General features: G+C 46.4%; 3 protein-coding genes across 3 annotated transcripts; 2 read left to right on the top strand and 1 right to left on the bottom strand.

Moving 5' to 3' along the window:
- Positions 1-4,536: 4,536 nt before the first annotated feature.
- Positions 4,537-10,077, bottom strand: LOC123869750 (blastoderm-specific protein 25D). The gene is made up of 5 exons (XM_045912751.1): positions 8,863-10,077; positions 6,875-7,177; positions 5,818-6,432; positions 4,725-4,847; positions 4,537-4,611 (listed from the first exon to the last, which is right to left on the bottom strand). The coding sequence occupies exons 1-5, from the start codon at positions 10,075-10,077 to the stop codon at positions 4,537-4,539; spliced, it is 2,331 nt and encodes a 776-aa protein (XP_045768707.1).
- A 2,162-nt stretch (positions 10,078-12,239) lies between these two features.
- Positions 12,240-19,997, top strand: LOC123869749. The gene is made up of 4 exons (XM_045912749.1): positions 12,240-12,278; positions 12,837-15,330; positions 16,156-16,511; positions 19,989-19,997. The coding sequence occupies exons 1-4, from the start codon at positions 12,240-12,242 to the stop codon at positions 19,995-19,997; spliced, it is 2,898 nt and encodes a 965-aa protein (XP_045768705.1).
- Positions 19,627-21,968, top strand: LOC123869849 (chitinase-3-like protein 1). Its single transcript, XM_045912915.1, has one exon. It carries the CDS (start codon positions 20,065-20,067, stop codon positions 21,382-21,384), a length of 1,320 nt encoding a protein of 439 aa, XP_045768871.1. The 5' UTR covers positions 19,627-20,064; the 3' UTR covers positions 21,385-21,968.
- The last annotated feature ends 781 nt before the right edge of the window (positions 21,969-22,749 follow it).

Below are 22,749 nucleotides of genomic sequence, written 5' to 3'. Positions count from 1 at the left end.
CGCGCTCCACTCCGCGCCCAGCGCCGCGCGCCGCGCCCACGCCGCGCCCGCGCCGCACGCGCACGCCTGCCCACACACACACAGCCCGTCACAACCAAAACTGCACTGTATATTATGAACTATTATCTTCGATGTTTACAACTTCTTCAATAAATAAAATAGAATAGGCATTATATTGTATTAGCAACGATTTTTACCCGACTACGGCAAAGCCGAAAGGAAGGGTTATGATTTTAGCAGTCTACGTATGTATGTATGTATGTTTGTATCCAGATTCTGTGTGTTCCACCGTAGCGCCTAAACTACTGGGCCGATTTTGATGAATGAGGTGTCAATCGATTCGTTGTAAAGGCCCGGGTGACATAGGCTATATTTTATACGAAAAAAATCGGCCAGGCGGATGTTACATCAAAAAAAGTGAGGGTCTTAAATTTTTTTAATTGCTATTGTATCGAGTGGGGTGTCCAACGAAAGAGGAGAAAATTCTGAGTTCAGAAATATAAATATTATTATTATTAAAATATACCAAGCGACAGAAACCCCATTTTATTATAATTATTATTTCTCATACAGCGCCATCTATTGACCATTCACGAGATCTCGGTTAGTCGTCGCATCAAACGGAATCAAACGGAATCAACATCAAAATTGGACTGACTTCTCTAACAAGGATGACTACACACTAAGGGTACTGTACTGGAACCCGGGTGGCATCAGGGGCCACGTCCGGGAGCTTACACTACTCGCCCAGTCGCAGAACATCCATGTCATTCTCCTGGGCGAAACCAAACTCTCAGAACACATAGAGCTCCGTATCCCCAACTTTTTCGTATACAGACGCGATGAAGTCTCTCCTCAAGGGTATTCCTATAGGGGCACGGCAGCCCTGGTAAGGAGAGACGTTGTCCACGAAGAGCTGGAACATACACCCTTCGTGAGCCTGCGAACACAAGGAGTACGAGTCCAAGCTGGAGACAAGGAGCTGCGCCTGTATGCCGCCTATAAACCTCCTGGATTGAACTTCGAAGCCACGGACATTCGGACGCTCTTCGATTCCCAAGAACCTACACTGGTTGTGGGTGACCTTAACGCAAAGCATCATGCCTGGGGCTCGCGAATCATCACCCCAGCCGGAAGATGGCTTCTTGAAGATAGCGAACGCCATGGGTATGGTATTTTGGGTCCTGGAGCGCCGACCCACATACCTGCTGAAGCACGTTGCCAACCGGATGTCCTGGACATCGTTCTTCAACACAAAGTGGTACAACCTATTGATGTTGAGGTACTTTATGACCTCGATACGCAACATCTGCCCATTTTAGTCTCACTAACCCTCCGAAATGGCTTCCAAGGCCCTCGAGCTCCTCAAAAGCGGGTCATTTAGGAACGTTACGTCGCAGAGATTGCATCGCTCCAGCTTACTGGTCCTATCATGTCAGCTGGCGATGTGGAGGTAACTGCTTCTAAAATAACTGAAGCCATCCAGACAGCTCAGGAAAATGCTACCATTACCAGCCCAAAACCGTATGGAAGACAGGACCCACTACCACGTTTACTCCGTGACAAATTGCGGAGAAAGCGTGAATTACGTAGACTTTGGGCACGTACGCGTTGCCCAGTGGTAAAACGAGACCTCAACAATCTTACAGAGGAGATATCTCTTGCGCTCATGGCTCTCGATGAAGAGCGTTGGGAAGACACAGTCGATCGAGCATCCGAGAATGAGACATCGCTGTATCACCTCTGTAAAAAACTAACCGGACGTGACACTCCAATATATCCATTGTTGGACCAAACGGGTAAGAGAAGATACTCCGCCAAAGACCGGGCTGAAATACTGGCAGAGTACATGGAAAAACAGTTTACCCCAAACCCACCGAACGAGACTGACACCGAAATCATCTGACACCACACGAATGTTCAAGCTCAAGTAGAGGATTTCCTATCGAGCCAGACTCCACCACTGAAGGGAAACGAATTCATCTCCCCTTCAGAGTTACGGAAAGCGGTCTTGCATTTACCCAGACGTAAGGCACCAGGTCCCGATAGGATTCCGAACATCGCGTTGCAATATCTGCCTAGAAGGGGTTTGGTAGCGCTCACCAGACTCTTCAATGGGATTCTACGCACCGGCCACTTCCCTGAGGCATGGAAGAGAGGAAAGGTCATCGTTCTTCCCAAACCAGGCAAGGACCGCCGCCTAGCTGCTAGTTATCGGCCCATCACGTTATTATCGCACATCGCCAAGCTGTTTGAACGACTGCTGCTACGTAGACTCGAGCCTCACCTGCCCCTGCGTGAGGAGCAGTATGGATTCCGTAGCAGCCACTCAACAACGCTGCAGCTGGCAAGAGTGACCAACTACTTGGCCAACCAACTTAATAACCAGCACTGCACCGTCGGGGTCTTCCTTGATATCGAGAAGGCCTTTGACAGAGTGTGGCATGCTGGACTGTTGGCCAAGGTAATCAACCTCGACTAAATCCTCGACGCCGCCCGCGATTGTGCGAGTGCTGGCGTCATTTCTCAACGGAAGAACCTTCCATGTCTCCATAGAGGGCGTGGACTCCCAACCACGTCCTATAAGAGCTGGAGTCCCCCAAGGTAGCTGTTTGTCGCCGCGGCTATACGCGGCCTACACAGATGACATTCCCACCCTCCGTGACCATCTGCGTGAGAGTGAAGAGGACGTACTGTTGGCCCTTTATGCGGATGATAGTGCATTCTTCGCATCGTCCTACCATCAGATCGTTGCCACCAACAAAATGCAACGCCTGCTGGACCTGCTACCGGAGTGGCTAGACAAGTGGAGGATGGCTGTCAACGTTGGGAAGACGGCCGCTCTACTGACTGGTGGCTCAAGGCCGCTACGCAAGCTGAAACTTCGAGAACAGGACATAGAGTGGAAGACCTCAGTGCGGTACTTGGGATGCCACATCGACCGAAAACTGCACATGGCCCCCACAGTTGATCACGTCGTATGCCAGGCAGCGGCGGCCCGGTCGATGCTTCACTCACTATTCAGTTCGAAGCTTACCACTAAAACCAAACTAAGAGTCTACGGAGCCTACGTCCGTTCCCGCTTGACGTATGCGGCCCCAGCCTGGTATGCCCTCTGCCCCGCATACCAGAAGAAGAGACTCCAGGTCCAGCAGAACAGATGCCTGCGCCTGATCGTAGGAGCTCCGAGGTACGTCCGTAATGACGTAATTCACAGGGACACCCGGACACCGACCGTGGAGGAGTACGTCCACCATCTCGCAACCGCTATGTTCGCTCGCGCGGATACAAGTGCATGCCAACACCTCCACGGAATAGCCCCACTACAAACAAGACCACCGGGCGGGCGTCCACTGCCCCGTGAGCTTCTACGTCCCGTATCAATGGTGCCTCCCAACGTAGGCATCGGTGGCGACGAAGACGAAGACGCATCGGACACGACACCCCAACCACCGGACACGATAACCCACCCACCGGATATGGCACTACCAGGAGAGAGAGCCGATAGGGAGAATCCAGATGCCTCAAGGCCGACGTCGAATTCAGGCGCGACCTCAGCCCTTTAGAAAGGGCTGAAATTAACAATCCAGGTAGCTAAAAGGAACCTGTGAGGACACGCCCGGGCAAGGAGGCTCGGCCTCGAGGCCCGTACCCCGATAAACGGTAGTTTGTCGAGAAGACACCACACACTCAAACGGAAAAGTTTCAAATAAAAAAAGTAGTTGAAAAAACTAAAACCCGAATACGGAAAAATGAGATATCTTGAACCCGACTTGGTAGTAAAATAAACTAAAAAGAAAGAAACAAGATAGGTGCTTAGTGCTATCATCGTCTTCATCGTCTTGAGTAAGATTCAATACAAGTTATCTCATTTTTCCGTAGTCGGGTTTTAGTTTTTTTAACTACTTTTTGTACATTCATTTTAAACTAGCTGTTGCCCGCGACTTGGTCCGCGTCCCGCGGGAACTGTCTTTTCCCGTGGATTTTTCAAAAATTGTCTTTCATTTAAGCATTTAAACCTTGTCCTAACAATATTACAAACACAACAAACAGAATTCTTTTTCCTGTTTGGAGCAGTTGTTCGGTGTGACCGAGATAAGTAGGGTTTCATTTTTACGATATACTTATAACATTTATTTTAAATTACAGTACTATCATTTTTTAAGTTACGCCCTACATGGGCGTAACTTAAATTTTATTTTTGAAAATATCTCAGTCATTCTTAGCGCGCGTCCGTCCACTATTCGTTGTTGTCTACGCGCCATATTTTGTACGCGCGGATTACGAGCGAGATAGCACGAGTCTCTGTTGTTCTAGTGTTTAAAATCTTAACCCTAAAGTTGAGCAATAAGGTCTGTATTGCATGATGTACACCCGGTTTGGTCAGTGTTAGGTTGCGCTTTTCTGCACAAACGAATGCGACTTATAAAAGTGGTTGTATCTATCGACGCAAACTTTGCATTCTCATTTTTCGTTTTGTCCTCCAATTGTATTTATTCCTATATATTCTTCAAGTTAAGAATATATAGGCATCTTCTAGGCGAGCGCGCTCCATGGTGTACGCTGCGTCATCACTAGCCAGCAAGTCTGATTGCAGCCAAGCGCTAAAAACTAGAATCGGAAGGGACAGCATGATAACCATTTAACCCTGTTTTCTGTCGCCATTTCTCATTGTCAACTTCCAGTAGACAGACACAGTCGCGTTTTAGAATGCAGCTAGTTACCGGCGGCGCGGCGGGCGGCGCGGCGGGCGGGGCGGCGGGCAGCGCGGCGGGCGGCGCGGCGCGCGCGGGCGTGCGGCGCTCCAGCGCCTCCAGCCGCTGCTGCAGCTGCTGCACCTCCGCCGCCTGCGCACGACCAGCCGACCAATCAACAACAATATACAGTCGTGACGTCACCAGACCGATCAGTCGATCGCGAGCTCGTGAAGTCGAGATACATAGTACGCAATCAATGATTCACGAACAAATAAATTCACCAGACACGTTTTTTCTCAGAAACTGTACCAAACCAACTTTGTGAGACAAGGAAAGAGTTGGGTTATTTATTAATTATATATAAGGTAATTTTAACGATCAGCCAGTTAAAACAATCATGTGTTGCTCTGAATTAAGAGAAACGACATTAAAGTTTATACTTTCACTAAGTTAATTGCTTATTAATCAATTTTTTGATTCTCTCCATTTTATCTTTTCGCGTCAAATCACATATTATAACCTCTAATCTTGTCACATGCCTTGTAACTTCAAAACACAGACAAGATACAACTCGCTGACAAATGACAGTCTTATTATGGAGCGCGGCAAAATTCAAATTCAAAGATCACTAAGAAAATGGGAATGTATTTTCTTTACATATATTTGGTTCTATTGGACTGAAACGAATTTTTGACCACTGCTATGAAATAAGTATTTATATAGGTACAATAGCGCGTTACACCATCTGTTACTGTTTGGGAGTAGGTAGTAGGTACACAACTTCACAGCTTGTAACAAACAACAACAGTTTTGGAGGTTTGGCGCAGTATTTTGAATGTGCAGATTTTCACCAAGTTTCAGTCATATTTCAATAATATGTACAATAGATACAGAAGCAGTGATAACACAGTGACGTCAGCCTCCTGTTCTGGATTTGATCCTAGGCTATACATTTAGAGCGATTAAAATATGACTCGCTTTAACGGTGAAGGAAAACATCGTGAGGAAACCTGCATGCCCGAAAGTTCTCCACAACGTTCTCAAAGGCGTGTGAAGTCTGCCGACCCTCACTTGGCTACTCTGAGAGGGGATCCATGCTCAGTAGTGGGCTGGTACTCACCCTGGCGGCGAGCTGGGCCTCCTTCTCCGCGCGGTAGGCGCCGAACTCCAGCTCGAGGTCCGTGACCTGGCGCTCCAGCGCCGCGCTCTCGTCGATGGGCGGCAGCGGCGCGGGGCGCGCGAACTGGCGCTCGTACTCCGCGATCTTCGCCACCAGCTCCGCCAGCCGCTCGTCCCCGGCGCGCTGCTCGTCGGCGTACATCTCGCGCTCCTCGTCCAGCTTGGCGGCCCAGTACTCCTCCGCGCGCTCCAGCTCCGCGCGCAGCGCCTCCGCGCCGCGCTGCAGCTCCGCCATGGCGTCGCTCATGTGCCGCTTGTCGCTCTCGTGCCTCTGCCGCGCCTCGCTGAGCTCTCTGCGCAGGCCCTCCGCCTCCTCCGCGAGCCCCGGCTCCGTCTGCGCGCCGGCCTCCAGCCCGAGCGAAGGCACCTCCGAATGCAACTCTCGCACGACTGTTCTCAGCGTGGCCACAGTGTCTCGCACGGCCGTGCATCGGGGACAGTTCTCTGTTCGCTCGGAGTTCACTATCGATTCACTATCAAAAAACGGTTCCAGTTTTGTTACAATTTGGCTCAAATGTAGTTTCGTCAGTCTCGCAATCGGCGACGTTCCGGGACTCTGAAATAAGGACAAATCCAGTCACAGATCTCTTTAGAAACTTATTTCACCCTTGAACAGCGTGGGAGCGGCGCGGGCGGGGGGAGCGGGCGGCGGAGCGGCGCGGGCGCGGGGAGCGGGTGTGGGAGCGGAGCGACGCGGGCGAGGGAGCGGGTGCGGGAAGGGCGGAAATCTTGAATAGCTACTTGCTAGTCCTATTCCTGAACGCAGTACTTTGCGCGGTGTTTCAGAGTAAATATGTCTAAATGTTTGAAAACGTTCTTAAGTGGAATATTTTTTTCGAAAAGTATGGAAAAGTAAAAATAAGCCATCATTTAAAAATAAAAACATATTTCGAAATGATGAATTTTATACGTTATATGCAAGTAATTTTGACTACATTGAATGTAGGCTTTTTCGAAGGTGAATTACACTCCCCAATCAGATGACTCGACTGCACTACCTCATGGAGGCAGGGCGCGGCGTGCAGGGCCACCTCGTCGCGCCAGCTGGGAGCGCGCGCGCAGTGCGCGGCGGCTTGGCGCACGCTCGCCTCCAGCGCAGCGCTGAGCTCGTCGGTGCGGTCGCGCAGGCGCTGATTGTCTGCGCGCAGCTCGGCCAGCCGCGCCTCCGCCTCTGCGCCGGCAGCGCGCGCGCGCTCTTCGTGCGCCGCCTCGCGCCGCGCCGCCGCCTCCGCCTCGTGCACCGCGCGCGCCGCCTCGCGCGTCGCGCTCGTCGCCGAAGCCTCCAGAGTCTTCGCCTGCTCCTGTGAGACCGAAAGCGAACGTGTATCTATAGCTAATCTGTCGACCGAATTGCACTCGGCCAGCGTGATAGTCGATGGTATGATCAAACCCCTTCTCATTCTGAGAGGAGACCCGTGCTCTGTAGTGAACTGACGCACAACTGAAACTACTGGACAAATAGGGTGGCATGCAAATAGCTATTGTGATGTAGACATACAATACGAAAGATTTTGTAAATTCAGTCCCTAATGAGGTAAAATAGGGGTTTGAAGTATATGTACACGTCCACATGGACAAAGTTGTGGGCACGAGCTAGTAGTGTTATGAATTTAACATATCACATCACATCACACTAATATTATAAAGGCGAAAGTTTGTATGTATGTGTGTGTGTGTGTGTGTGTGTGTGTGTGTGTGTGTGTGTGTGTGTGCGTGCGTGCGTGCGTGCGTGCGTGCGTGCGTGCGTGCGTGCGTGCGTGCGTGCGTGCGTGCGTGCGTGCGTGCGTGCGTGCGTGCGTGCGTGTGCGCGTGCGCGTGCGTGCGTGCGTGCGTGAAATTCGGAATGGAGGTAGATAATATCCTGGATTACCACATAGGCTACTATTTATCCCGGAAAACCAAAGAGTTCCCACGGGATTTCGAAAAACCACGCGGACGAAGTCGCGGGCGTCAGCTAGTCTTATATACTAGCTGATAACCGCGACTTCGTTCGCGAGGATGTAGGTTATTTAAAATTCCCGTGGGAACTCTTTAATTTTCCGGGATAAAGAGTAGCCTATGTGCTAATACAGGTGTACGGCAGCTGTGGCTGTGTGCTCGACCGTAGCAATAGGGAAATTTCCCAACCGAGCGGTGTTGTGCTCGGTAGCGCCAGCTGGGCCGACGGTTATGCGTTGAAACTTCTATATATAGTCCAATTTGGTAAACGCTCTGTCAATGCGATTGAAAGTTGCGTGTTTCTCCTTGAGTTTTCGATTAAGCTACCCGTGCTGCCATCAAGGCCGTAGGTTGTGTATCGAGCGTTGTTGATTGATTGAGTATAGAAGCGACATCTTCTTGCGAATGTGGCAACCGCTACACAGGTTATAATCTATCTCCATTCTAAATTTCAGCCCAATCCGTCCAGTAGTTTTTGCGTGAAGGAGTAACAAACATAAACACACACATACAAACTTTCTCCTTTATAATATTAGTGTGATCTGTCTGTCTGTGGCATCACAGAGCTTTAATGGATGGGCCCATCTGAATGTAATTTTATTTATTCAATAATAAAATCTGTTTAACCAAGATAGTTCCTAGTAGAGATACAAAGTTATAGAGTAGAAGTACAAGTTATATGAGTTACTAGCTGATACCCGCGACTTCGTTCGCATGGATGTAGGTTTTTTAAAATTCCCGTGGGAACTCTTTGATTTTCCGGGATTAAAAGTAGCCTATGTGCTAATCCAGGATATAATCTATCTCCATTTTAAATTTCAGCACAATCTGTCCAGTAGTTTTTGCGTGAAGGAGTAACAAACATACACACACACACACACACACACACACACACACACAAACTTTCTCCTTTATAATATTAGTGTGATAGAGTAACGAGCTTTACTGTTTGATGACAAACATGACTCAAGAAAAGCAATGATGAGGTCTAAGTAAGAGAGTGCTGATGTCTACTTGCTCATCATGATCCAATAGTGGATAGACCAACCTGTAGGTCTTGTATCTGGTCGCGCAGCGCGGCGGTCTCGCTGCGCAGCCGCGCCTCGGCGTCCACGCGGCGCGCCGTCTCGGCGTCCAGCTGCCGGCGCGCGGCGACGGCGCGCTCGCGCTCGGCGGCCGCGTCGGCGGCGGCGGCGCGCGCGGCCTCCGCGTGGCGCGCCTCCAGCTGGCGCAGGCCAGCCTGCAGCTCGGCCTCCAGGCGCGCGTGGTTGTCATCCACGTCCTGCGCCAACACGCGCGCACGCCGGTCGGCCTCAGCCAGGTCAGCGCGCAGCTTGTCGCGCTCGGCGCGCGCGGCGGCCAGCGGGCGCGCGGCCGCGTCGAGGCGCAGGCGCGCTAGCGCGGCGGTGGCCTGCAGCAGCAAAGCGCGCGCATCGGGCGGCTCGGGCGCGGCCAGCGCGCGCAGCTCGTCGTCCAGCGCGCGTTCCAGCTCGGGTACGCGCAGCGCGGCACCCGCGAAGCCCAGCTCGGCCAGCAGGCGGCGCGGCCGCTGCACTCCGGCGCGCTCCCACGCGTCAGCCACCGCGTCACTGGCCAGCACGTCGCCGCCCACCTCGCCCGCGGCGGCCAGCGAGCTCGCCAGCGAGGCGTTCAGCCGGTCGAAGAACTCGCCGACGGTGACCTCGTCTGCGGCGGCAGCGGCGAACACGCGCTCCACGAGCTCGCGGTCGACGCCGTCCATGCGCAGGCCGCGGCACAGCGCGAGCGCGCGCTCGCGGTCCACGGGCCGCTCGTGGTCGAGCGCGTCGTCGCGGCTCTCCATGGCGGAGGCGCTGCGCTTGCCGCGCGCGCGGGGCACGGCGCGCGCGCTGTCGAGGCGCGACTCGGAAGCGCCACGAAGGCGTGCGACGGCGGGTGCGCTGCGCTGCGGACGGGAGCGGCGCCCGTACTTCTTGGCGCCGCACACGAACTTGGGGGCCACCTCGCGGCCGGACGAGTCGTCGTCGCTGTGGTCGGGCGCGGGCGCGGCGGGCGGCTCGCCGAGCGCGGACAGCAGGCCGGCGCGGAACTGCGCGAAGGTGACGCGCTCGGCGCGCCGCTCGAACAGCGAGTCGACGAGCGCGGCGCCGCGGGCCTCGAGCTGCAACGTGTCACAGAGCTGCAGCACGGCGGCGCGGTCCAGGGCGCCCTGGTCGCCTACGTCGAAGGTTTTGAACACACGGTACAGCTCTTGTTCGTAGGGGTTCGAGGACGCGCTGTCCATATCTCGAGGGCGTTTGTGAACCGGATAGGTCATGTAAAGTGCGTCGAGCTAGATATTATTTACTGTAGGTGATCACATGTTGTTGCGTTATAATAAAAAATATATATAAACGAGAAGTAGCAAGTATTAAATCATCTTCGAATTGTCAAAATGTCAATCCAAACATCATCGTGTCTAGTGTCAAATGTGTCAAATTGACAAAGTTAACGTCACTGTCAAAACCTTAAATGAATGATTGTCAAAACCATAACATTGGACTTCGTCTGTTAGCTGGCGGCCGTGCTCTGCCTTTTTGGAGTGTTTTTTTGTTAAAACCATAGACATACACAGACTAACAGTGACAGATTAGCGGTGTTATAAAAAATGAAACGTAAATGTGTGCGTGAAATAGAGTTGTCCTGACTTTAGCATTTGTATTATCGATAGTCTTACTGGCGAAATCATAGGACACTAATGAGTTAGTTTAACGAAGTGAAGTAAAAAGCATCTTGTTTAAAATTAAATACAACTTTCGCTACCAAATAATAGATGGCGCTGTAAGACTTGTATATCGCGGTCTTGGTCGATTACTTAAGAAATATAATACTCATGTAAAATTTAAGCCAGGTGTGTTCGTCCTTGGGTTCAATAAACCGGCCCGGCCTTTTTAGAACAAACCGTGGATTTTTTGTTACTACCTACGGTCCCTCAGAGCACGGCTGGGGGGGAACATTTTGTTCCTTCAGAACCGGACCTTTTTTGAAGAACAAGTGGTCCACTGGAGTGGACCACTCACCGTACTCGCAGTGGATCGCTGCAGACACCAGAGTACGTGGTTCCAGCAGTGGCGGCAGGCGCCGGCAGAGGGCGCCAGCAGCGTGGACCAGCGAGAGCGAGCGAGACGAGTGGTGCAGAGCAGGACAACCCTAGTACGCCAAGGATGGACTACCAAGGACCAGTTTGACAGGTGTCAAAGTCAAGTTTGACAGGTGTCAAAGTCAAGTCTGACAGGTGCCAAAGTCAAGCTGACAGCTGTCATCGTGACGTGTGAGTGCAAAAGTGAAGTGTCAAACTGTGAGTACAAACTTCAAATTATTATTTGTCAAGCAAAATTGAACTTTATATCAGCGGTTTAATTTCAAGCAAAATTGAACTTTATTTATATGGTTTCAACCACTTAGAAAATTTAAGCTAAGAACATAAAAATTTAAGACTTGTAAATATATTAGAGAATCTTAACTTAGAGTAAATTGCATGTTAGTTTAGACTTAGTATAATTTCAATAAAAACGAGGGAACGGGGAACCTATGTCCGTTTTCCCTTAGAATAGTACAAGTTTCAAACACTTGTGAAATTTTCATGAAATTTCAAACACTTGTAAAATTTTCACGTAATTTCATACACTTGTAAATATTTTGAAAGATAGTTAGTAGACATTTAATAGGTCAATAAATAGCTAAGTAGATCAATATATAATTTAATTTAAGTACAAAATGGAAGGTCTAATAAACGTACAGTTAGATTTACATAGTTCAATCAAAAGGGATTTATCCAATTTCAAAAAAAGTCCAAAAGAAAGAATAACAAAAGAATATGTAGAAATCAGATCTGAAAATTTGGAAATGGATTGGATATCTTTTAGGGCAAACCATGCAAAGTTGTATGAGATTTCAGAGCCTGATATTTTAGCGGCTAGCCAATATGTCGTACAGGAAATTCATGCGACTACTAAAGACCATTATTTCACGTATAAATTACTTTTATCCACAACCTTAAATCAATTAACACCATCTGAAGGGGAGTCTGTCCCATCAGCCAGTAAGAATAGTGACAAGTTTAGCCAGTTAGCTAAACTGCCGAAAATTACTATTCCTACTTTTTCCGGCAATTATTCGGAGTGGACAACCTTTCGCGATTTATTCGTATCGTTAGTACACAATAACAATGCTCTAGAAAATGTACAAAAATTACATTATTTGAAATCTCATGTGACTGGTGAGGCAGAACAATTGATAAGGCACACGCCAATCACAGACGCAAATTACAGTCAATGTTGGTCTCTATTAGAGCAAAGATACAATAACAGAAAATATTTAGCCAATTGTATTTTCAAGCGTCTGTTTGGCATAAAGCGTATAAATACTGAATCAGCATCCAGTCTTAAGGATCTTATAGACACCACCATGGACTGCTTAAATGCTCTTAAAAATATAGCCATTGATGTGAGCACATGGGACATTATCATCATACATATTGTTTCTTTTAAACTCGACCCAGAAACACGCAAACAGTGGGAACTACATGTTTCTAGCTCCGTTGATTTGAATGAATTGCCAACATTGGAACAATTCAAAAATTTCATAGAAAGCCGTTTCCGTGCATTAGAATTTGTAGATTCGAAAAAACCCGCACCACAGACCAGGGCTTCTAGTTCAAAACCAAGAGCTTTTATAGCTACAACGTCCTCAGGTATGTGCTGTGAATACTGTTCAGAGCACCACAAATTATGTTTTTGCAAAAAGTTTGCTAATGAAGATATCGCAACAAGACGCGACTTTGTAGCTAAAAATTCGATTTGTTTCAATTGTTTAGGCGGAAATCACACAGTGTTGCAGTGTAAAAATCCTGGATCTTGTAAGCTTTGTAAAAAACGACATCATTCGCTTTTGCACCCTAATGTCGGAAGCACAACTACCAATCCAACGGCAAAGGAACCTACTGAGAGTCCTAGTACATCATCTAGTGCTCAACCAGTAGTTTCATGCTTATCAACTCAAAAGATCGCCAGCTGTAGTCAGGTTTTACTTGCCACTGCATTAGTAAACACCGAGTCGGAAGCTGGGGGAAATCACGTGCTCAGAGCTTTATTAGATCAAGGGTCACAAGCCTGTTTTATAACAGAGGCCGCAGTCCAGTTACTACGTCTAAAGAAGACTCCTGCTAGTGGCATAATTACCGGTCTTGGTGGAGACAAAGCTCTAACATCGAAATATGTTGTTACGGTTAAACTAAGATCGAGGGGAAACCTGGACAGAAAAATACAGGTCACAGCTTATGTGCTAAAGAACATCACAACGTTCCTACCAGAACGTCAAGTTCAGGGCTTAGACTGGACAGAATTAAAATATTTACAACTCGCAGATCCCTATTTTGAAACTCCCAAGGCCATTGATATGCTATTAGGTGCTAACGTCTACAGCCAAATAGTGCAAGAGGGCATAAAGAAGAGCCAAAATGGGAAGCTCATTGCACAAAAAACAACGTTAGGTTGGATTTTGTCTGGCTCAGTCAATGAACCTTTAAACAGAAACGACGGGGACCCACCGAAAATATCGGTCATGCATGCTAAGGTTACCGAAACAGATATTTTAAAACAGTTTTGGGAATTAGAAGAAGAGAGATATAGTACGAAGAGTATGTGGACAGAAGAGGAGAAAAGATGCGAAGAAATCTTCGTCACTACAACAAAAAGAACAGATGAAGGTCGCTACATCGTGAAATTGCCATTTCGAGATAGTCAGCCTGGTTGTTTAGGTGGTGATTCGCGACAAATAGCTGTAACAAAATTCAAAATATTAGAAAAAAGGCTATCAAAGAATTCAGAACTGAAAGAAAAGTACACCGAAGTAATTAACGAATATTTACACTTAGGACACATGAGAGCTATAACAAAGGATGATATGAAAAAGAATGAAGCTGTCTACTTACCACACCACGCAGTGATAAGAAACGACAAGACAACCTCAAAGGTGCGCGTAGTCTTCAATGCATCAAGCAAAAATAACTTAGGAGTCTCGCTCAATGACAATCTAATGATAGGACCTAAACTGCAGTCAGATTTACGACATACTGTAATAAGATGGAGAGTTCATCCGATCGCGTTGGTAGCTGACATTATCAAAATGTATCGGCAGGTCAGAATTGCTGAAGAGGACACCATGTTTCAACGCATAGTTTGGCGCGACAGCCCTGAAACAGAAATACAAGATTATGAATTATTAACAGTGACGTTTGGAACTGCATCCGCTCCGTACTTGGCTGTCAGAGCATTGAACCAAGTAAGCCTAGATGAAGGTACGAACTTTCCTCTAGCTTCATCTAGAGTATTGCAATCATTCTATATGGATGACTTAATGACTGGATGCGTTAGCGTGGAGGAAGGCATGGAGATTTATAGGCAAATGACTGCGTTATTATCTAAAGGCGGGTTTCAACTACAAAAATGGAACAGCAATAGTAAGGACTTGTTGGATCAGATACAAAATAATGAAAATCAAGAAAAGGACATGCACAAGCAGATTCCTGAATTCCAGAACATGCAAAAACAGAGAACACAAAAAATAAATAGACTGGACAACGAGGACAAAATGATAGAGGACATGGAAAATATCAAGGACAAAAAGGATATAGAAATTAAAACAGAAAATACAACTAAAGTGTTAGGACTTACCTGGGACCGAAGTGAAGACCAGTTTAGGTACTCGGTGAATGTCCCGCATACAACGCCTGGACCTGAAACAAAGAGATCAGTATTATCAGTGATAGCGCGTTTGTACGATCCGCTAGGTTGGATAGCACCTAGCATAATAGTAGCAAAAATGTTCATTCAAAAATTATGGTTAGCAGGTGTAAACTGGGATGAACCAATTTCAGAAGAATTAAGAAGCGAATGGGTTACTTACCGCAATGAACTGGAACAACTCACCAAAGTACAAGTCCCACGATGGCTAGGCATTTCAACAACGGACAGTGAAATTGAATTACACGGGTTCTGCGATGCATCTAAACTGGCCTATGCAGCCGTTGTCTATTTGAGAATCGTTGACAGTGCGGGAAACAGACAAGTTTCTTTACTAGCAGCAAAAACAAGAGTATCACCAATTAAGCAGGTCAGTATTCCTCGTCTCGAACTCTGTGGAGCAGCACTCTTATCGAGACTTTTAGCAGAAGTGGCCGATGTTTTGAGCATCTCAAAGAACAACATCAGAGCTTGGACGGACTCGACGGTTGTTCTTTCTTGGTTAAATAGCCATCCAAGTCGTTGGAAGACTTTTGTAGCCAACAGGGTTGCAGAGATCCTAACGACTATGGATTCTGCCCAGTGGTATCATGTCTCATCCAAAGAGAACCCTGCAGATTGTGCATCGCGAGGTCTCCAACCAGGATCGCTTGCAGAGAATGAGCTTTGGTTCTCCGGTCCACAATTTCTTAGAGAGCAAACCATAAAATATAAAAAGCCAATAAATATGAAAGTTCATTTAGAAGAAGCAATTAGTACGCACTTTAATGCGTTATCTGAGGACACCCTATTCCAACGATTTTCTTCCTTACAGAAACTGCTACGAGTAGTAGCTTACTGCAGACGATTTTATAAAAGAAACACTTATAGGACAACGCATTTATCTAAAGAAGAATTAGATCAAGCAAGGATTTGTTGTATCAAAAAAGCACAAAGGGAGGAATTTAATGAAGAATATTTACAGTTAAAAAACAAGGGGTCTTTACAATCGAAAAATAGTAAATTACAACCTTTGTGTCCATATCTAGATGACCATGGGGTAATGAGAGTGAGTGGTAGATTACAAAAATCGCAATTATCCGAACAGACCAAACATCCAATAATATTACCACACTCTTCAGACTTTACGAAATTGGTGGTAATGGACGCGCATCAAAACACTCTTCATGGAGGGACCCAGTTAATGGTCAATTATCTGAGAACAGTGTATTGGATTATAGGTGTGAAAAATTTAGTCAAACAAAATATTCGTAAATGCGTAACGTGTATCCGGCAAAAGGCTAATATTCAACATCAATTTATGGGATCCCTTCCATCAGTTCGATGTACTCCTGCTAGGGCATTTCTGCATAGTGGAGTTGACTATGCGGGGCCCATACAAGTAAGGGCAACTAAAGGACGCGGTTACCGTTCTTATAAGGGCTACATTTGTTTATTTATCTGCATGGCCACCCGAGCCATTCATTTAGAAATGGTGAGTGACATGAGCACGCAGGCTTTCATAGCATGTTTCCGGAGATTCGTGGCCAGACACGGTCATTGCACACAATTGTGGAGTGACAATGGCACTGCGTTTGTAGGTGCTGCTAAAGAGCTCCAGCAACTCAACCAGATGCAAAGGGATGTGGCTGAATATTTAGCAACCAATGGCACCGAATGGCACTTTATTCCACCTCACGCCCCTAATTTCGGTGGTCTTTGGGAGGCTGGTGTAAAGTCCACCAAATTCCACTTGAAACGTGCAATCGGCGAGTCAACTCTAACCTTCGAAGAAATGTGCACACTACTCAGTCAGATAGAAGCATGCCTAAACTCGCGACCTATATCAATCGATAGTTCAGATCCGAGTGATCCACGGCCGTTGACTCCAGGTCATTTTCTTATTGGAGGGCCGTTAATAGCTATACCGGAGGTCAAGGACTATTTGACTTCCAATGTAAGTTCACTAACAAGGTGGCAATTTATTCAAAGAATGTTGCAAAGCTTTTGGCGACGCTGGTCACAGGAGTATTTATCTCATTTGATGAACCGATACAAATGGAGCTCCCGACCAAACTTAGGAGATATTGTTCTAATCAAGGAGGATAATCTGCCACCAAGTCGTTGGTTGATGGGTCGAGTATTGGAGAAGCATCCGCGTACTGATAATGTTACCCGCGTGGTCACCATCAAAGTAAAAAATTCTACCATTAAGAGACCCACGTCCAAATTATGTATTTTACCCGTTAGTGAATAAGTAATTACAATGATTTAAGTTCTTAGGTTAGTTCAAGCTCCTCTTTGTTATTAATTTAAGGGTTAATTTGATTTGTTTTATTTCTACTATTATGTAAGTTCAAGCGTTTATTTAAACAAAGTTCAAAATTTATGTGAGATCACCCACCAAGAACATTTGAGCAGTATCATTTACAGGTCTCATATTTAATTAAGGCCATTTCTCACTAAATGTCCTTGGCGGGCGGTATGTTTAAAATTAAATACAACTTTCGCTACCAAATAATAGATGGCGCTGTAAGACTTGTATATCGCGGTCTTGGTCGATTACTTAAGAAATATAATACTCATGTAAAATTTAAGCCAGGTGTGTTCGTCCTTGGGTTCAATAAACCGGCCCGGCCTTTTTAGAACAAACCGTGGTTTTTTTGTTACGACCTGCGGTCCCTCAGAGCACGGCGGGCTGGAGCGGGAACACATCTTATAATCTTAAAAAATCAAATACATTTCAAATACACAAATAGTAACAAAGCTAAAGCTAGGTAACAGATTATTATTTATTAATGAAATGACTTTAATATTTTATATAAATAATTTATTAATGAATTCTGAGATACTTATAGTTATTTTAACCCCTTATAACAATTTTTATTGATATTTCGATAGAAAGACCTAGATTTTACGTTTTAATCGTAAAATTATTTAGTAAATTGAAAAAAATCACCTCGACTTGGAACAGGCCGAACTCTTACGGCCCGTTACTCACGTAAACAATGACTTATTGGCATCTTGTTTCGCTATCTCGCTTTCGCTCGCGGCAGTGGGTCTTATCTGACTACCTCTCGCTCCAACGCTTTGTCAGTCTTTGAGCGAAGCGAAAATTCGTATGTCTATGGTTAAAACTGACTAGAAAGCGCTCAAAGGGGTGCCGTGCGTGTGTCGGCGAGCGCCGGTACATACGGGGTCCATACTTGTATAGTTTAACTACTAATTTGTTACAAACTTGACATTGGCTTTGTAAAAGCCAGACGAGAGAAAAAAAAACCATAACATTTTTTTTTTCTCTCTCGTCTGGCTTTACACTGATTAGCCGATGTCAAGTTCGTAGTTATTTACAAGTTAGGGAAACTCTAATATGTATAAGTACCCTCTATATATGTATAAGTAGGCGCCCCTTAGGAGCGCTTCCCAGTCAGTGCCACCACCAATAAACACCAGCAGAACACAAAAAACCGGCCACTTCTCACAAAAAAACACTCCAAAAAAGCATCACACGCGCGCCAGCAAACGCCACCACAGACGAAGCAGCCATAACATATAAAATGCATACAATGATATAACATATTATAATATATGTCACGACCGGCCATTCGACCAGCATACGACCGGTGACCGTGTGAGCAACGATTGAGGTGTCAAATTCGGAGTTTCGACTAAAACCAGTTATGTGAATCGTGTAGTCACCGTAGCCTTATTCATTGATTAATTTTTATAAAATGGAATACCAGTGTTGCCAACTTAGCAACTTTGTCGCTAGATCTAACGACATTTCAAAAATGCAAAAATATTAAGCGACTTTTATTGCTTTTAGACCGTTTCGCGTCTGTGTTTTTGTATGGGTACCACAGATAAAACTTATGTTTATAGATTCGTTCTGATATTCTGATATAAAACTTTATACTTTGTCAAATAAGTTATAAGCCATAATTAATATACGATTTAGTCGCTAGATATGACGAAATTTTGAAGATCAGAGTAACTTTTTTCACTTTTAGCGACAAAAAACATTTAGCGACTTTTATGGTCATTTATTTTGTACTAGCTATTACCCGCGGCTTCGCTCGCGTGACTCAAGGTTTTAATAATAATTGAGGTTTGTTACAATATTTTTTGGTGCAATGCCTAAGTTATTTTATCATGTGTTTTAGCATGCTATCCTGCGGGAACTATTTGTTCTTTTGAAAGGAAAAGTAGTCTATATTACTTTTTTCCTCGACTATGTTTATGCAAAAAATGACGTCAGTTAATATCTCTGTTGTAGCGTTATTGAACGACAAATATGCGAGAAAATAGTATGCTATCCCGTGGGAACTGTTTGTTTTTTCCGAAAAAAAAGTAGCTTATATAACTTGCAATGTCTTCAACTATGTTTATACAAAAAATGCCGTCAATCCGTAGCTCTGTTGCGGCGTTATTGTACGACAAATGCGTGAAAAATAGTATGCTATCCCGCGGGAAGTGTTCATATTTCTCGGGAGAAAAAGTTGCTTTTATTACTTATTAGGTCTTCAGCTTTGTCGTTGTAAAAAAAAAACGCCAATCCGTAGCTCTGTTGCGGAGTTATTGAACGACAAATATGTGAAAGATAGCGTGCTATCCCGCGGGAACTGTTCGTTTATTTTGGAAATAAAGTAGCTTATATCACTTGCTAGGTCTTCAACTATATCTATGCAAAAAATACCGTCAATCCGTAGCTCTTTTGTGGAGTTATTGAACGACAAATGTATGAAATATAGCGTGCTATTCCACGGGAATTGTTTGTTTTTTTTTTTCGGAAAAAAAGTAGCCTATATCACTTGTTAGGTCTTCAATTATGTCTATGCAAAAAATGCCGTCAATCCGTAGCTCTGTTGCGGTGTTATTGAACGACAAATGCGCGAAAGATAGCGTGCTATCCCGCGGGAACTGTTCATAAAAAGTAGCCTATGTCCTTCCCCGGCAAATAGCCTAAGTTGGTACCAAAGTTCATTAAAATCGGTTCAGCGGTTGAGCCGTGAAAACGTAGCAGACAGACAGACAGACACACTTTCACATTTAAAATATTAGTATTGATTGATTTTCTATTGGTTCTGATTTCTGCGACTTCTAGCGACTTTTAACTTTTTCTACATCTGGCGATATCTAGCGACTTTTCGAAGGCGTCATAGCGACAAACGAATTTAAAGAGTTGGCAACACTGTTGACTGTGTGGAAAACATTGATTTTGGTGAAAATTAAAAATGAAACTGTAAATGAAAATTCAGAATAAGTAGGTAATTAATTTGGTGATTACTTTTAGCTTTGGAAACTCGATCGTAATTATATCGACCTTGTTGTGCTAATTACTCAAAGTTTACATCACGATATCACTAATCGTAATCACACAAAGAGAATAATATTCCTTTGGTGCTTTGTGTTGTGACTTGTGCGCATTGCGCAGGTGCTGTGAGTTTTTAAATACAGTAATTCGCAACTGGGTGTGGTCTCTCACTCGATACTAAATAAAAGTTCACAAAATGGTGTTCAAAAAAATAAAAATAAAAAAGAGCGATTTCGACAATCCTATAAACATCCAAGAGGCGGAGGAGCCGAAGGAGCAATGCTACGGCGTGGCGCTGTTCGCGGTGTTCGTGGCCGGGTTCATCGTGTTCTTCACGCTGCTGTCGTGGGCGGCCGTGCTGGAGTCCACGGCGCGCCTGCCCGCCGACGCGCCCGCCGCCCCCGTGCTCGCCTGCTACTACACCACGCCGAGCCCGCGCGCCGAGCGCGCGCTGCGCCCGCCCGCCATCCAGCCGTTCCTCTGCACCCACATCAACGTGGCGTTCGCGACCATCGAGGACAACGAGATACACCTGGAGGACCATCAGCGACAGACCATATCGGAAGTCGTCAAATTGAAGGAGATCAATCCCGATTTGAAAGTTCTCCTCTCGGTGGGCGGTGCGGGGAGCCACAGTGGATTTCAGAGCATGGTGTTCAACCACACTTGCCGGAAAACATTCATAAGATCCATCAAGTACATCCTCCGAAACCTGACCCTGGACGGTATCGACCTGGACTGGGAGTTCCCCGCGGTGGATTTTCAGAGCGAGTCCAGCAAGCGGGAGAGACAACACTTCTCCCAGCTGCTGCGCGAGATCAGGACGGAGTACCGCAGGGAGAAGCGGAACTACCTGCTGACGGTGGCGGCCGCCGCGCCGCAGATCATCGTGGACGCGGCCTACGACGTGGACCAGCTCAACCTGTACACCGACTTCGTCAACATCATGACGTACGACTTCCACACCTTCACGCGCTTCACGCCGCTCACGGGGCTCAACTCGCCGCTGTACGCGCGCGCCGGCGAGGAGCTGTACCCCGCCACGCTCAACATCAACTACACCGTGCAGATGTACAGGAGCAAGGGCCTGCACCCCAGCAAGATCGTAGTGGGCATTCCCACCTACGGCCATTCCTTCACCCTGATGAACAGCGAGAACACCAACGTGGGCAGCCCCGCACTCGGCTTCGGAAAGCTGGGCGAGCTGGGCTTCATCACCTACACACAAGTGTGCGCGTTCTTAGACACGCTCGGAAATGAGTCCCAGATACACATGGACGAGGAGGCCATGGTGCCGTACTTCTACCGGAACACAGAGTGGGTGTCCTACGAGAACCCCGACAGTGTGCTTGCGAAGGCGGCCTACATAAGGAGGAGCAAGCTGCGCGGCGCGATGGTGTTCTCGCTGAACGCCGACGACTACGAGAACGCGTGCATCGTGTCCGACATGGGCAAGTTCCCCCTCACCTTCTGTGTCAAGCAAAGCCTCGGAATCAATTTAAAATATTCAAATTAGTTAATTGTCAGAAGGCACGGAAGGGAGAGTGGACGACAGACAGAACGTTAGTTTACCTTCTTCTTCCTGGACACGTAGGTGATTTTGTACATGGCGCAGGATCTCATAGCTGCAGTCGGCGCGACACTGCGCGCGCGCGGCTCATGGTGGGCGCGCCCACGCGCTGCTCGGGCGGCGGGCTCGGCGCGCACTGCGCGCACGCGTCCACTTCATTACCTTACTTTTACAATTAGAAAAAATGTAAGAAACCGTACGTTTGAAGTGGGAGTTTCCACTCCAGCGGGCGCCAACACGCTCGTTTGAGTACTTAGTATTAACTACCATAATAATTATAAACAGTATATCGACAGTTATGTATAACTAGATGTTAAATGTATTCCATAGCTAATTACATTTTTTTTTTGCATTTCAAATTAAAAACAATGACTATCGTCCTTTATTTATGTTTTAATATAAGTTAAATAAATTAAATAATTTATTATGTTGAGGCTGTGAATCTGTTATTTTTGTGTTGTGAATTATTTGTAAATACACTTCTTATTGTATTATTGTTTACATTGCAGTACAATAAAGGATTTTTAACTGTCGTAGTATTTCATTCATGTTTCGTCAATCGAACGCGGGCCTTTCAGTTTGGAGGTGATTATCAGCATATAGTTAGTTTCGGAATAGGAAACAACTAACGAGGCGTGTCCGAGTAGTGTAGCGCACCCACAGCACAGCAGCAGGGAGCTGCGCGCGCAGCCCTCCCCAATGGAAATATAATTAGGAAACTGACGCCTACAGGTACTAATTGTTTCTTCAACCTCGAATCTTGAGCACAGGCAACTACATAAACACCATTTAGGGCGTTTTAGGATGACGTGCGTTAAGTATGTCGGTATTAAGGTTGCAGAGATACAAGTACCGGCGACGCTCACGATTGGCTGAAAGCGTTCGATTTTTAATGAAACTATAGTGAAGTACCAGCTTAACTCTTGGAGACATTGAGACTCGACATTGGCGGCGCGCCGTGGGAGTCGGTACCCAGTGTCGGCCCACTTTTGTTTTGTTTTAAGTTCAAGGCTTTTCCAAATAGGTTTTCCTCCTACCGTATTTTATTTAAGTAAGTGGGTATCAAATTAGCATAAAACTTGTAAACACAAAAAGTAGGTTCGGCTCTTTTTCGGGAGGTCAGCGTTTCGATCCTCGGCACGCACCTTCAAAACTTTATATCACTTGCTTTAACTATGAAGGACATCATGAGGAAACCTGCACGCCTGAGAGTTCTCCACGTGTTCAAAGGTTTGTGAAGTGTGTCAATCTGCGCGGGGCGTCCCTTCTCCCTAAAAGACTTGCGCTCAGTAGTGGGTCGGTGATGAAGTT

This window comes from Maniola jurtina, chromosome 11 (assembly GCF_905333055.1).
Source record: "Maniola jurtina chromosome 11, ilManJurt1.1, whole genome shotgun sequence".
NCBI classification, from domain to species: Eukaryota; Metazoa; Arthropoda; class Insecta; order Lepidoptera; family Nymphalidae; genus Maniola; species Maniola jurtina.
This window is presented reverse-complemented; position numbering and strand designations above follow the sequence as displayed.

Excerpts from the sequence above, each read along its gene's own strand:
- LOC123869750 (XM_045912751.1), bottom strand. The coding sequence starts at position 10,077 with ATGGACAGCGCGTCCTCGAACCCCTACGAACAAGAGCTGTACCGTGTG. Across the intron at positions 6,433-6,874 it reads CCGCGCCCTGCCTCCATGAG|AGTCCCGGAACGTCGCCGAT; the intron begins GTAGTGCAGTCG and ends TCCTTATTTCAG. Across the intron at positions 4,612-4,724 it reads CGCCGCCCGCCGCGCCGCCG|TTTTTAGCGCTTGGCTGCAA; the intron begins GTAACTAGCTGC and ends TTCCGATTCTAG.
- LOC123869749 (XM_045912749.1), top strand. The coding sequence starts at position 12,240 with ATGGACTGCTTAAATGCTCTTAAAAATATAGCCATTGAT. Across the intron at positions 12,279-12,836 it reads TTAAAAATATAGCCATTGAT|ATCGCCAGCTGTAGTCAGGT; the intron begins GTGAGCACATGG and ends TCAACTCAAAAG. Across the intron at positions 15,331-16,155 it reads TCATTTAGAAGAAGCAATTA|GTGCTGCTAAAGAGCTCCAG; the intron begins GTACGCACTTTA and ends CTGCGTTTGTAG.
- LOC123869849 (XM_045912915.1), top strand. The coding sequence starts at position 20,065 with ATGGTGTTCAAAAAAATAAAAATAAAAAAGAGCGATTTCGACAATCCT.